Source organism: Bison bison, unplaced genomic scaffold (assembly GCF_000754665.1).
Source record: "Bison bison bison isolate TAMUID 2011002044 unplaced genomic scaffold, Bison_UMD1.0 scf7180017864072, whole genome shotgun sequence".
NCBI classification, from domain to species: domain Eukaryota; kingdom Metazoa; phylum Chordata; class Mammalia; order Artiodactyla; family Bovidae; genus Bison; species Bison bison.
In genome coordinates, this window is record NW_011494644.1 from 4318282 (window position 1) to 4334556 (window position 16275).

A 16275-nucleotide genomic window follows, 5' to 3' on the forward strand; every position below is an offset into this window, starting at 1 on the left:
TTCCTTCTTTGCAAGGTCAGGCACAGGGATTGCTCTAGACTGAGGGCCATTTCCCACTTCTATCAGCTATCAGACAAACTTGCGGGTTTGACTCTGGAGTAATGGATCCAAGTTGCCTATTCCTGCCACCCTGAGAGCAGTGGAGTAGTTAAGATTACAGAATAGGGCCCTTTCCACATGGGTTTTAAAGGCTCTTTTTTCCAATCCTTTACCCATTCTTGATTCCCTGGTTGGTGGGATGTACTGTTATGCCTAAGGATATGGGTATTCTATCAACTGTCCATTCATGTATTTGAGAGATTGGGTGTCCTAATCCTTGTAGCTGCCTATGTAAGTCCAAGTTCCCCAGCTCTCTGGTGTACCCCCTTAAGTTGACTAGAGAGAGTGGTTGTCCATACAGAATTTCAAATGGTGAAAACCCTATCCCTGCCCGGGCTGAACACTTCACCTTTAAGAGGGCCACAGGTAACATGTCTACTGTAAGCTGGTCAACATGTCAACATGTAAGCTGGTCTCCTGGCAGTTTTTCTAGGGTTTGCTTGAGAGTTCATTCATGCTTTCCACTTTCCCTGAGCTCTGGGGACGGCAGGCAGTATGCAATTTCCACTGGATTTTCAAAGCCTTTGCCACCTGTTATACTGTCTCAGCTACAAATGCCAGTCCATTGTCCGACCCTGTGGTCAGAGACATTCCATACCTGAGGACAATGTCTTTCAGGAATGCCTTGGATACTTCTCTTGCTTTTTCAGTTCGGGTAGGAAAGGCTTTCCCACCCAGCCTGAAAAGGTGCAGATAAAAACTAAAAAGTATCTAAATCCTCGACTTGGGGTGATTTCAGTGAAATCTACTTCCATACCCTCAAAGGGGGATAGTCCACAATGTTGTGTCCCTGCTGGCCTACTAGGCCTCTGGCAGGCATTACTTTGTAAACAGGTTACACATTGCTGGGAGACAGAAGAACAGAGTGTGGGGAGGCAGCAATGAGATAGTACCCACCTTGCAAAGTCTCTAAGGTGGTCTTGCCCATATGAGTCAGTTTATGTTGCTGGTGGACCAGCTTGTAGGCTAGCTGTTCTGGAACATAGACTTTGTGGTCCTGTGTGACCCACCATTCCGTCTTGGCCTTGGTTCCCCGTTCCTTTTTTATCCATTTTGCCTCCTCAGGAGAGTACCTAGGGGCAATGCGTATCTTCAGGGCTAGCAGGACTTTCGGTTTGTCTGGTGGCTGTCCCCAGGAAGCCTCCTTGGTGGCTGCACCAATGTGGCAGTTCCCTTTGGCCACCGGGTCACCTCCCTTCTGGTGGCCTTTGCAGTGGACAACTGCCACTTCTTTTGGTTCCCATACTACTTCCAGAAGTTTCAGGATTTTGGGTTTGGTTTTTAATGCCTTTTCCTTCTGCTGTAAGGAGTCCTCTTTCCTTGTGTAAGGCTCCGTGGACATGTAGAGTAACAAAAGCATACCACAAATCAGTATAGATGTTGACTCACTGGTCCTGGCTGAGTTCCAGTGCCCTGATTAATGCCCATAACTCCACTCTCTGCACTAACCATCCTTGAGGAAGCACCTCTGCTTCTCCCACTTCAGAATCAGACACCTCATCATACCCAGCCATCCTCTTCCCATTTTCCATGAAGCTGCTACCATCAGTATATAGGACCAGGTCTGTGTTGTTGAGTGGCTTGTCAGTCAGATCTGGTCTAGTAAAAAATGCTTCATCTAGTATTTCCAAGCAGTCATGGTCCAAGGGCCCTGTTTCATCTGGTAAGAAGGTAGCTGTGTTTAGAGTCCATACAACTTCCAGTTTTACCCATGAATTTTCACGTAGTAACCCTTGATATTGAGTCATCTGTGCATGCATGAGCCAATGGTGGCCTCAGCTATGTCCATCAGGATTACAACTGAGTGTGGGACCTTAACATTTAGGTTTTGCCCCAGTGTTAATCTGTCAACCTCCCTTACTAGCAAGGTAGTGGCTGCGAGTGCTTGGAGGCAGGGTGGCCCAGCCACAACCAAATTGATCTGTTTAGACAAGTAGGCCACCAGCCTTTGCCAAGGTCCGAATTCTTGGGTCAAGATTCCCAAGGCCATTTTGTTCTTGTCATGAACAGAGACTGAACTCTCTGGTTACATTAGGAAGCTTTAGGGCTGGAACCTCGGAGATTTTTGCCTTAACTGTTTGATATGCCTCCTCTTGGCTTGGCCCCCTTTTAAGGGAAGCCTTTTCCTCCCCTTTCAGAGCCTAATATAGGCACCTAGCCAGGTCTGAAAATCCAGGAATCCATATCCTGCAGAATCCTGCTGCTCCCAGGAACTTGCGGACCTTCTGGCGAGTGGTAGGGGTAGGGATGGCACAAACTGCTTCTTTCCTTTCAGTTTTGAGCTTCGCCGGCCCCACGTGATGTTGAAACCTAGATATTTGACTCTTCTTTTACAGATTTGTGCCTTTTTATTTGATACCTGGTACCCAGCTTCCATGAACAAGGAGAGGGGGCCCTTTGTTCCTTCTAAGCATCAAACCTGTGTTGTGCTGGCCAGCAGAAGGCCATCGACATATTGCAGCAGGACACAGTGTAATTTATCCAAGTCGGTGGCCAAAGCTCCACTGAAGAGAATAGGGGAGTTCTTGAGCCCCTGAGGAAGCCTTGTCCAAGAGAGCTGTTCCTTGTTTCCTGTGTGTGGTTTTTTCCCATTCAAAGGCAAATAGTGGTTGGCTGACAGGTGCAACTCAGAGGCAGAAGAAGACATCTTTTAAGTCCAAGCAAGTAAACCATTTGGCTGTGGAAGGGATCAGTCCTAGCAGAGTGTACGGATTAGACACTGCCAGGTGCAGACTAGTTGTTGCCTTGTTTACAGCTCTTAAGTCCTGAACCAGATGGTAGTCATGCATCCCTATCTTCTTCACAGGTAGTAATGGGGTGTTCCAGGGTGACTGGCATTTCATCTGAAATCTGTGTTGGTGTAGTCTGTGTCAATGAGCCTGGATTCCCAATCAGGCCTCCCAGGGCATTGGATACTGTCACAGTTTTACAGGCTGAGGTCCCAGTTTCCGATAAATCAGGATGGGAGCATAGTGTTTTGCCAGACCTAGAGGATTTTTCTTGGCCCAAACTAGTGGGTACTCAGTGTGTAATTCAGGAGGAATGGTCCTTTCTCCTGGAGGGGAAGAATACAGGTGCCATTCTTCTTCTCTCCTTACAACAAGAATCATAATCAAGGAGGAGGGCAGTCCTGCTAGCTTTAGCTGAGTTGACCTGTCAACAGAAAAGGAAATCTGGGCCCCCATCTTAGCAAGCAGGTCTCTTCCTATCAAGGGAACAGGGCAGTTGGGCAGGTCGCCCAGTTGACATTGTCGAGGACTGCAAAACGGCCCATGGGTCTGGACACCTGTGGCCGCAATGAAGGTAGTTTCTTTTCCCAGGAAGTGGCCTATCTACTGGGTGACCATTGAATTCTCAGTGCCTGTATCCACCATAAAGTCCACTGGATGGCCCCCTACTTTAATTCTGATCATGGGCTCTTGGGGGCCCAGTTGAAGAGAGCCCAGTCCTCAGTACTTGGATTCTGCTCCAGCTAGCCCAGTCAGATTAGTGCTGGATGGCTCAGGTTGATATTGGTTTGGGGGGCCGGCAGCTTTGGTTTTCTTTTCAGGGCAACTGGGGCAGTTATTTTTCCAGTGTTCCTTTTCCTTGGAATAGGCACACTGATCTCGGCTGAGGGGAACTCTCTTTTTCGGATCTGGATCTCTTGCCTTATGGGGCGGTCCTGCCAGGGGGTGCAGGCTTTGACAGGGCACCTGCCAAGAGTGTGGCTTCTAGCTTCATCTTCTTTTCTGCTTCTCAGCATGCTGTTTGTTCACAATTGACAAAGACTTTGATGGCTATTTCTAGCAGTTCTGTGGCATTTTTACCTGCAAACCCTTCTAACTCTGTAATTTTTTTTCCAATGTCCGATTGAGCCTGTCCCACAAAGACTGCATTTATCATCCACTGATTTTCAGGGGCTTCAGGAACAAAGGGGTGAAGACCCAAAAGGCCTCACACAGCCTTTCGTAGAAAGTGACTGGGCTTTCATCTGGCTTTTGCAGCACCTCAGTGATCTTAGCCATGTTAGTAGGCTTCTTAGCCCCAGCTTTTACCCCCTGTAGGAGGGCCTGTCAATACCTCTCCAGCTGGTTTCTTACCCTCTCAGTGTTGGGGTACCAGTGAGGCTGTTCCTTCAGGAAATTCTCCTGAGCCCAGTTGTCCCTGTCTAATTGACCCCCTGGGGCATTGGCCTGGAGCCACTTTCTGACTCGTTGGTGCTCTCTGTATTGAATAGGGTGAGGAGAAACTGCTGGCAGTCTACACAGGTTGGGCAGTGCGTCTGGAAGATGGATTCTACGAGATCAACCATCACTTGGGGCTTTTCAGAGTACAAGGGGGTGTGATGTTTCCATTTAAGGAGATCAGTCGTGGAAAAAGGCCGTATTAAAAGATGGGTCCTCCCTCTTGTAGGGCCCATCGGCAGGAAAGCGCTGCAGCCCTTAAGTCTCTCATAAGGACATTTGTAGCACTGCTGAGGTAGACTGGAGGCATCTACCCATTGGTTTTGGGGTGGCATGCCGTGGGGACACAATAGCTTCAGGAGCATCAGGAGGAAGAGGTGAAACAGAAGGCAGTGGACGGTCTGGTAAATGCAGATCTGCTGCTTTCAGCGAGGGAGCCATGAGGATTTAAGGTGGGGGCATTGGAGGCATTTCTTTAGCCTCACCCTGGAGGATAGGTGGTTCCTTCTCAGTGCAAGGTCCTTTGCTTTGTAGGACCTTACACTGTCTCTGAGCTGTGGGATAGAATTGAACCCAAAGGGGCCTTAACTGGGCAATATCCGAACATTGATTGATATATGGGAATTGGTCCAGGTGGCCAGGGTCTCCCATTATGACTATGCACTGCTCAGACTATGGGCACATCTAAGGTCCCTCCTGAGGGCCATACAACCCCAAAGGAGGGCCACTCCAGGGTACAAAGTGTGTACAGTTTTTCAAGACTCAATTTTACACCATAATCCCCAGAGAAAAGTGAAAGTGAAGGTCACTCCGTCATGTCCAACTCTCTGTGATCCTATGGACTATACTGTCTATGGAATTCTCCAGGCCAGAATACTGGAGTGAGTAACCTTTCCCTTCTCCAGGAGATCTTCTCAACCCAGGGATCGAAGCCAGGTCTCCCATATTGCGGGTGGATTCTTTACCAGCTGAGCCACAAGGGAAGTCCAAGAATACTGGAGTGGGTGGCCTATCCCTTCTCCAGTGGATCTTCCCTACCCAGGAATTGAACACAGGTCTCCTGCATTGCAGGTGGATTCTTTACCAGCTGAGCTACGAGGGAAGCCCCAACAATCCTTTCTTAAAATTCTTCACCATATACTCTAAGACACTGGGTTTAGAAGTCAGGTTGCCCATTATGTGAAAGTTCCCACCCTGAGGCAGTGTTGCGCAACAAAACAAAGGGAGACACTCACTTTCGCCCACCTGGCTGCTCCCCTTACGGAGATTTAGGCACCTCTTAGCATTGGCAGGTCGGTATAAACACCAGACCCGGACCAGCCTCACAGGGAGGGATTAAATCCCCCAGAGGCTGGCACTGCCCTGAGCCATATGAGATCACCATGGAAACGCAGGTTAGGATCCACTCAGGCTCCGTAGTTGGAAGATGGTGGAGAGCTGGCTCTCAGCTCAGTCACTCTCCCACACACACCAGAATTGACAGACCACCCAAGGGAACAAACCCTATTCTGAGTGACTCTCCTGTCACTGGGAGGTGATCAGGCCCCCCTTCCACCATACGGTGAGTCCTGATTCTGTCAGATATCCCCGGGACACTCACTCATCTGACGTGCTGTCCTGGAACCCGCTTCTGCTCTCCTGAGTCAGTTCAGGAAGTGGCATGGGCTGAGGCTGGCACATTTCAAGTGAGTTGGGATCTGGCAAATGGCCTGGGCAGCATCTATTCGTCTGTCACCAGGCAGCAGCCCCAGCTTTCTCCGGTTCCCCGACAACGGTAGTGCAAGGGGCAACTCAGTTGTCGGCTTCCCAGCCAATGCACCAGGAAGTGTTATAGAAACTGTGGCGATGGAAGAGACAAGCGGCACTCAAAGATGCAGAGCAGCAAGGTTTATTCAGCACAGGTGCAGGCTCAGTGGAGTCACCTCCAGAAGCTGAGTGCCCTGGCTTTGTTCTGAGTATCTTTTATACAGGGTTAATTTCCCTCTCAAATAGCTCAGATCCCTCTCCTCCCCAGGTAGTCCAAGTTCCCATGGAGGTAAAGGGCAGGCAAGATCACAGAAGTGGAAGCAGTGGTTGATGAGCAGCAGCTGTTAACACAAACTAACAGAAGGGAAAGCAAAAGGTTGTTACTATAATTGTGGACTTTGATCTCGCTTCCATTTCAAGATCATGGCATCCAGTCCCATCACTTCATGGCAAATAGATGGGGAAACAATGGGAACAGTCACAGACTTTATTTTGTTGGGCTCCAAAATCACTGCAGATGGTAACTGCAACCATGAAATTAAAGACACTTGCTCCTTGGAAGAAAAACTACAACAAACCTAGACAACATTTTAAAAAGCAGAGATATTACTTTGCCAACAAAGGTTTATATGGTCAAACTATAATTTTTCCAGTAGTCATGTATAGATGTGAGAGTTGGACCATGAAAAAGACTGAGTGTGGAAGAACTGATGCTTTGAACTGTGATGTTTGAGAAGACTCTTGAGAGTCCCTTGGACTGCAAAGAAATCAAACCAGTCAATCTTAAAGGAAATCAGTCCTGAATATTCAATGGAAGGATTGATGCTGAAGCTGAAATTCCAATACTTTGGCCACCTGATACGAAGAACTGACTCATTGGAAAAGACCCTGATGCTGGGAAAGATTGAAGGCAAGAGAAGAGGGGATGACAGAGGATGAGGTGGTTAGATGGCATCACTGACTTGATGGACATGAATTTGAGCAAGCTCTGGGAGTTGGTGATGGACAAGGAAGCCTGGCGTGCTGCAGTCCATGGGGTCATAAAGAGTCAGACACGACTGAGCGACTGAACTGAACTGATTGTGTAACATGACAGTTTGTGTTCTGCTTTTTAGGACATAATTTCACATTAAAATTCTCTAATACTCTATAGTCCATGTTCTTGTCTTTTCCAAAGTGACATGGTATTTCTAATTGTTATATAATGTTCCTTTTAATAGCCATATGGTAATATGCTGTAATTAACATAGTCATTTTCTTTTCTTTTTTTTTTTTTTTTGAGTCTTCAGTCAAATAGCCTTATTTAGATATCTTTGAATATAGTTTTCCATTTTGGAGCACATATTTTTAATCATCCAAATAGATGAAGAAAAATCATTGAGCATCCATTTATGATACAGACTCAACAAAGTGGGTAAGAGGGAAATGACCTCAACATAATAAAATCCACATATTGCAAGCCTACACGTCATATCATCATCACCAGAGAAAAGCTGAATGTTTTTCTTTTAATGTCAGGAACAAGACAAGGATACCCACTTTGCCACTCTTATTCAGCACAATACTGGAAATGCTACCTACAGCAATTAGGCAAGAAAAAGAAATTTAAAAGCATCCAAATCATGAAAGAAAACGTAAATTTGTCACTATTTGCAGACAACATGGTTATATATATAAAACACTAAAGACATCTCAAAAAACTATTAGTACTGATAAACAAATTTAGTTAAGTTTTAAGATACAAAATCAATGTATAAAAATCTTTTCTGGAACTTTACTGGTGGTCCCGTGACTACAATCCACACTCCCAATGCAAGGAGCCTGGATTTGATCCCTGGTTGGGGAACTATAGCCTACATGCTGCAATTAAGAATTTGCGTGCAGCAATGAAGACCAGGCACAGTCAAATAAATAATTTTTTAAAATCTGTTCTGTTTCTATATACTAATAACAGACTATCAGAAAGGGGACTGTAGAAAAAAGACAATTACATCAAAAAGAATAAAATACTTTTGGAATACATTTAACAAAGAAGTTAGAACGCCTGTACAATGAAAAGTATGAGACATGATTAAAACAGATTGAAGAAGACACAAATAAATGAAAGATATTTCATGCTCATGGATTGGAAGAATTAATACCATTAAAATGACCATATTAATGAAAGCAATCTACAGGTTAACTGCAATTTTATCAAAACTTCAGTGACACTTTTAACAGCAACAAAACAATCCTAAAAATTGTATGGAACCACAAAAAATTGCAAATATCCAAAGAGTCTTGAGAAAGAACAAAGCTGGAGACATCAAGCTTCCTGATTTCAAACAATATTACAAAAATATAGTCATCAAATCAGGATGGTATTGTCATAGAAATGGACACATAAATCAATGGAACAGAATAGGGAGCCCATAAATAAGCCCACGTTTATATGTCCAACTAATTATTTATGACAAAGGAGCCAACAATAAACTAAGAAGAAAGCACAATCTCTTCAATAAATCGTGTTGGAAAAACTGGACAGCCACATGCAAAAGAATGAAAAAACCACTGTTTTACATCATATACTAAAATCAACTCAAAATCATTTAAGACATGAACATAAGACCTGAAACCATAAAACTCCAGAAGATAGAAGAGGCAGCAAGTTCCTTGACATTAGTCTTGGCTATAATTTCTCTATTTGACTCCAAAAGCAAAGGCAACAAAATAAAAAATAAGTGTATCTATGTCAAACTAAAAAACTTTTGCATAGTAAAGTGAAAAGGAACCTACCAAATGAAAATATTTGCAAAATGTATTTCTGACAAACTTAATATCCAAAATATATGAAGAATTCCTATAACTCATTAGCAAAAAAAAAGCAATTAAAAATGGACAGAGGATCTAAAGAGACATTTTTTCATAAAGACATACAGATGGCCAACACGTACATGAAAATATGCTCAACATCACTTGTCATCAGGGAAATGCAAACCAAAACCACAATGACATAACTTTACATCTGTTGCTGCTGCTGCTGCTAAGTCGCTTCATTCGTGTCCGACTCTCTGCGACGCTATAGACGGCAACCCATCAGGCTCCCCCGTCCATGGGATTTTCCAGGCAAGAGTAATGAAGTGGGGTGCCATTGCCTTCTCCGTTACATCTGTTAGAATGGCTATTATTAAAAATACAAGAAATAACAAGTATTGCCAGAGATGTGGAGAAAAAGGAACCTTCAGGAAATGTAAATTGCTGTAGCCACTATGGAAAATAGTTTGGAGGATCCTCATAAAATAAAAATAGAACAACCATATCACTCAGCCATTCCAATTCTCATATATGTCTGAAGGAAATGAAAACACTAACTCAGAAAGATGCACACCCCCACATCAACATTTGTTGTGGCATTATTTACAATAGCCAAGACATAGATGAAAAACCTACATATTCTTTGATGGATGATTAGATAAGGAAAACGTGGAGTTGATCTTCCTACCAACTTGGATAATTCATCTTGGAATTATCATATGAATGCAAAATTTCTGTCCTATTTAAGCTTTTTTTATGTCTCATGTCTCAATTGTTTAGTCATGTCTGACTCTTTGTGACCCCATGGACTATATATAGCGCACCAGGCTCCTCTGCCCATAGAATTTTCCAGGCAAGAATGCTGGAGTGGTGTGCCATTTCCTACTCCAGGGGATCTTCCTGAGCCAGGCATCAAACCCATGTCTCTCGTGTCTCCTGCATTAGCAGGCAGATTCTTGACCACTAGTGCCACCTGGGAAGCCTTTAAAATTCTTCACAGCCTCTTTTACAAAGCAAGTTAGCCTTTACCCTAATTTACTGTCTGGTCCTCTGACCAGCAGCATCACCAGCATCACCTGGGAATGTGTTCAAAGTGCAAATAGATGAATGAAGTAGTATATTGTACAGTGAAATATTATTCAGACATAAAAAAGGAAACAAATCTGACCATTTGTGATAGCATGGATGGACCTCAAGGGCATTATACTAAGCAAAATAAATGAGATAAAGACAAATGCTACATAGTCTCACTTTTATGTGGAATCCTAAAAAAATAAAACAACTTAAGCCACTCATAAGTACAGAAAACATATTGGTAGTTCTCAGAGACAGGGGATGGGGACTAGGCTGAACAGATGAAAGGGGTCAAAGGTACAAACTTCCAGTTATAACCTGAACAAGTCATGGGATTGTAATGTATAACATGATGACTACAGTTACTGTACTGTAAATTTGAAGGTTGCTAAGAGAGTAAACCTTTAAGTTCTAACAGTAAGAAAAAGATTATAACTGTATGGTGCTGGATGTTAACTCTAGTTAACTCTAGTTTTTTTCTTCATCATTTCACACTATATACAAATGTCAAATCACATTGTACACTTGAAATTACTATGTTATATGTCAATATCTCAATAAAAAAGAATATATTCTTAAATAGGATCAATGATTCAAGTGTTTTAAATGGTTTTATAGTTTCATTTTTTACATATTATCAAATAATTTCCCACAAGACCTGAACTGATTGTTATTAATATTTAAATTTCTTCAGGACAAAAGTTACATATTCCAGATCTTATGTTTTCCTTAGCATCTACACAGTACCTAATATGGTTCACATATGTAGTAATTGACTGATTGCAATGCAAATACATTGAAATATAGCAAATATTTAAATGTTTTTATTACCAATATAACCCAATCCATTGTAGAAAATTAATATATTTAAGCAAAAATGAAAATAAAAAGGAATTTAAGACAGCTAATCCTGCCACTGAGGTGTAACTATTGATACTTTCCTGTAACTATTCTTTTACAAGAGACAGTGTTAATTCTTTTGAGTAATTCACAAATAGGCTGAATTTGAGGTGTTAACTTGCAACATCTTATGCTTTCTTACCAAAGTTCAGTTCTGTCATGTCTTTGGCTTGTTTGTAGGTCATTACCCTCCTACCAGAGGAGAGGTTTTTATTGATGGATATGACATCACAAAGAATATAACTGAAATTCGAGAAAATCTGGGCTTTTGCCCACAGGGCGACTTATTGTTTAATGACTTGACACTATCAGAACACCTTTTCTTCTACTCTATGGTGAGTCAAATTTTTAAAAATTATACAGTAAATTTACCTTTTTAAATATACAGATCTGTGAATTTTAACTCACTTAACCATCAGCACAATCACGATACAAGACGTTTCATCACCCCAAAACACTCCCTCACACTCTTCCTTTGTAGTCATCCCTCTCACACTCCCCCCGCCCCCCGCCTGCCGATAACTACTGGGAAAATCTACTGGTCTATTCTTTATCACTGTTGTTTTGTCACGTTGAGAATATTATATAAATGGAATCAAATAGTATGTAACCTTTAGAGATTATCTACTTACACAGAGCATAGTGCCTTTGGGATCTTTTCTATGCTGTTGTGTGATCAGCAGTGTGTTTCTTTTAATTCCTTAGTAATATTTCATGTTTGGAGGTAACACAGTATACCAACTGAAGGACACTGGGTTGTTTCCAAGCATAATGAATATAAATAAATGTGTTCTGAGTTTCATGTACAAACGCAGCTTTTATTTCTCTCAGAATAGGAGTACTGCATCATATTTTAAGTGTTTAACTTTATAAGAAACTGCTAAACTGCTCTCCAGAGTGCCATTTTGCCCTCCAACCAGCAAAGAGAATTTCAGTTGCTCCACATAATTGCCAGAATTTGATATTAATACTTTTTAAAATTAACCACTCTAATAGACATGTAGTTTAATTGTGGTTTCAATTGTCATTTCGTGGATAGCTAATGATGCTGATCATTTTCCTATGCTTAGTTGCATTTTTACAGTCTTTTTGATAACATATTTGTTCAGACCCTCTACCCTCTTTTAAAAATATGAGTTGTTTCCTTATTATTGAATTGTTGAGAATTCTTTATATATTCTGGATAAATGTCTTTGATGGATATTCTTTGCAAATGTTTTTCCCAAACTGTAACTAGTCATTTCATTTTCTTGACAATGTCTTTGGCAGAGAAGAAGATTTTAAATATTAAAATCAAATTTATCATGTTTTTCTTAATGTTCCTGCCCTTGCTGTCTTTTCTGGAACTCTGTGCCTGACCCCAAAACATGATTTTATTTTATATTTTCTTCTAAACTTTTGTAATTTTACATATTACACATATCTATGATCCATTTTGAGTTACTCTTTGTATAAGATGTAAAGTTTAGATCTATATTATTTTTTGCATGTAGATGACTAATTGTTCTAACAGCATTTTTTGAAAATACTACTCTTTCATCTTTCAATTGCCTTTTGTGCATTGGTCAAAAGTCAAGTGGTCATACTTCTGTTGGCTTATATCTGAACTCTTTTCTGTCCCATTGACTTATGTGTATATCTCTTTACAAAAAGTCTCAATATAGATAGTGCTATTCATCCAACTATATTCTTCTCCAAAAGCATTTTATCTATTAAACTGTTTGGCCTTTCCTGAAAATCTTTTGTATTATATTTTATATATCTACAAAAATTTGCTGTGATTCTTATAAATATTACATTAAATCTACATATCACTTTGGAGAGAATTAACATTGTTATTATGCTGAGATTTCAAATACTTAAACACAGTATCTCTTTTCATTAAATTAGATCTTTGATTTTTCCTGCTGCTGCTGCTAAGTCACTTCAGTCGTGTCCGACTCTGTGCAACCCCATAGGCGACAGCCCACGAGGCTCCTCCATCCCTAGGATTCTCCAAGCAAGAACACTGGAGTGGGTTGCCATTTCCTTCTCCAGTGCATGAAAGTGAAAAGTGAAAGTGAAGACACTCAGTCGTATCTGACTCTTAGTGACCCCATGGACTGCAGCCTACCAGGCTCCTCTGTCCATGGGATTTTCCAGGCAGGAGTACTGAAGTGGGTTGCCATTGCCCTCTCCATTGATTTTTCCTAGCGTAGTATAATTGCTTTACAATATTACCTTAGTTTCTGCTATACAATGAAGTGAATCAGCTCTATGTATACATATCCCTTCCCTCTGAGCCTCCCTTCCACCTCCCTGTCCCATCCTTCTAGGTCATCACAGAGCACCAAGCTAAGCTGCATGTGCAATACAGCAGCTTCCCACTAGCTATCTGTTTTATGCATAATAGTGTATATATGTTATCACCATTTTTAGGTTTCATTATACAGATCCCATTGGAGAAGGAAATGGCAACCCACTCTAGTATTCTCGCCTGGAAAATCTCATGGACAGAGGAGCCTGCTGGGCTACAGTCCACGGGTCTGCAAATAGTAGAACACAACATAGTGACTGAGCACATACAGATCCAGTACCTATTTAAATGTGTGTGTGTGTATTTCATTTCATGATTTGGAACTTTAAGGAATTTTTATTTCTAGTTGTTTATTAATTGCACATAGAAAAATGATTGATATTTGTGTGTTGACCTATTATCCTCTGACCCTGCTAAGTTCACTTGTTAGGTTTAGGAGTGTTTTGTAGATTCCTTGGTTTTATACATAGACAATCAGGTCATCAGAGAATATGGACGGTTTCTTTTATGAGTGCCAATCTATGCCCTTTATTTCTTTTTCTTAACATGTTTCACTGGTTAGGGACAGTATGATAATGAATGTGATTATTGAGAATGGACATTCTTGACTTGTTCCTGATCTCATAGGGAAAGAATTTGGTCTTTCTTCATTAAAATTTTTTTTACGTATATAATCTTTATCACCTTGAAGAAACTGTTTCTATTTTGATTTTGCAGAGAGTTTTTATTGTTTGATCAGAGTCTCTTCCTGCATCTATTAATGAGTATGTGGTTTTTCTTCTTTTAGACTATTTTTACACATGGTGGATTGATTGATTTTCAAATATTGAGCCAGCCTTACATTCATAGGATAAATTTCACTTGGTTGTGGATTTTTTAAAAATATAGTTCAATTGGATTGATAATATTTTGTTCAGAACTAAGTTTGTGAGGGATGTTCACCTATAGTACCCTCTTTTTGATTTGCCTTTGTCTGTTTTGGTATCAGAGTAGTACTGGCTTCATAAAATGAGTTGAGAAGTGTTCCTTCCCCTACTATTATATGGAAGAAATTATGTAGAATTTTTTATTTTTATTTAATTAAATAATTAATTTAATTTATTTATTCTTTAAATGTTAGGTAAAGTTTAGTAGTAAAATCATCTGAACCTGAAGATTTACTTTTTGATTTTTTTTTAATATAAATTTATTTATTTTAATTGGAGGCTAATTACTTTACAATATTGTATTGGTTTTGCCATATATTGACATGAATCCGCTATGGGTGTACATGTGTTCCCCAACCTGAACCCCCCTCCCCATACCATCCCTCTGGGTCATCCCAGTGCACCAGCCCCAAGCATCCTGTATCCTGCATTGAACCTGGACTGGCAATTCGTTTCATATATGATATTATACATGTTTCAATGCCATTCTCCCAAATCATCCCACCCTCGCCCTCTCCCACAGAGTCAAAAACACTGTTCTATACATCTGTGTCTCTTTTGCTGTCTCGTATACAGGGTTATCATTACTATCTTTCTAAATTCCATATATATGCATTATTGTACTGTATTGGTGTTTTTCTTTCTGGCTTACTTCACTCTGTATAATAGGCTCCAGTTTCATCCACCTCATTAGAACTGATTCAAATGTATTCTTTTTAATGGCTGAGTAATACTCCATTGTGTATATGTACCACAGCTTTCTTATCCATTCATCTGCTGATGGACATCTAGGTTGCTTCCATGGCTTGGCTATTATAAACAGGGCTGCGATGAACATTGGGGAACACGTGTCTCTTTCAATTCTGGTTTCCTCAGTGTGTATGCCCAGCAGTGGGATTGCTGGGTCATAAGGCAGTTCTATTCCCAGTTTTTTAAGGAATCTCCACACTGTTCTCCATAGTGGCTGTACTAGTTTGCATTCCCACCAACAGTGTAAGAGGGTTCCCTTTTCTCCACACCCTCTCCAGCATTTATTACTTGTAGACTTTTGGATAGCAGCCATTCTGACCAGCATGAAATGGTACCTCATAGTGGTTTTGATCTGCATTTCTCTGATAATGAGTGATGTTGAGCATCTTTTCATGTGTTTGTTAGCCAACTTTGCAGAAATGTCTGTTTAGTCCTTTGGCCCATTTTTTGATTGGGTCATTTATTTTTCTGGAATTGAGCTGCAGGAGTTGTTTGTATATTTTTGAGATTAGTTGTTTGTCAGTTGCTTCATTTGCTATTATTTTCTCCCATTCTGAAGGTTGTACTTTCACCTGGCTTATAGTTTCCTTTGTTGTGCAGAAGCTTTTAAGTTTAATTAGGTCCCATTTGTTTATTTTTGCTTTTATTTCCAATATTCTGGGATGTGGGTCATAGAGGAACCTGCCGTGATTTATGTCGGAGGGTGTTTTGCCTATGTTCTCCTCTATCAAACTATAGATTCAATTATATTTAAGAACTAATCAGTGATCCAACACTAACACTTTCGGGTCTATATCCAAAGGATACAAAATCAGGATGTTGAAGAGATACCTGCACTCTTATTCATGATAACCAAGATAGAAACAACCGAAATGTCCATCAGCAGATAAACGGATAGAGAAAATGTAATGTATCTACATGTGATGGTTGTTTAGTCACTAAGTCATGTCCAACTCTTGTGATCCCATAGACTATAGCCCGCCAAGCTCCTCTGTTCATGGGATTCTCCAGGCAAGAATACTGGAGTGGGTAGCCATTTCCTTATCCAGAGGATCTTTCGACCCAGGAATTGAACCCGGGTCTCCTGCATTGCAGGCATATTCTTTATCGACTGAGCTATGAGGGAAGACAGCCTTGTAAAAAAAGAAGAAAGTCCTGACATTTGTGACAACATGAATTAACCTAAAGGACATCATGCTAAGTAAAATAAACTAGATACAGGATGACAAATACTGCATGGTCTCACTTATACATGGGATCTAAAGTAGTCAAACTCATAGGAGCAGAGAATAGAATGGTAATTACCAGGAGCTGGGGATGGAGGGGCAGTGCAGAGATGTTAGTCAATTGATTGAACAAAGTATTAGCTAAGGACAAAGAATAATTTCTGGAGATCTAATGCACAGCAATGAGACTATAGTTAACAATACTATGTTGTATACTGAATTTTTCTAAGAGGTTTGATCTTAACTGTTTCTCACTACAGGGAGAAGAAAGGAAGAAAATGGAAATTGTGTGAGGTGAT

The 16275-nt window shown here is 40.9% G+C and overlaps 1 protein-coding gene across 1 annotated transcript in view; it reads left to right on the plus strand.

Moving 5' to 3' along the window:
- LOC104986729 (ATP-binding cassette sub-family A member 3-like) overlaps positions 1-16275 on the plus strand; it is a 201002-nt gene that overhangs the window by 85741 nt on the left and 98986 nt on the right. The window contains exon 12 of the mRNA XM_010837415.1: positions 10985-11113. Within this exon, the coding sequence (XP_010835717.1) occupies positions 10985-11113 (129 nt within the window). The remainder of the gene's footprint in view (positions 1-10984; positions 11114-16275) is intronic.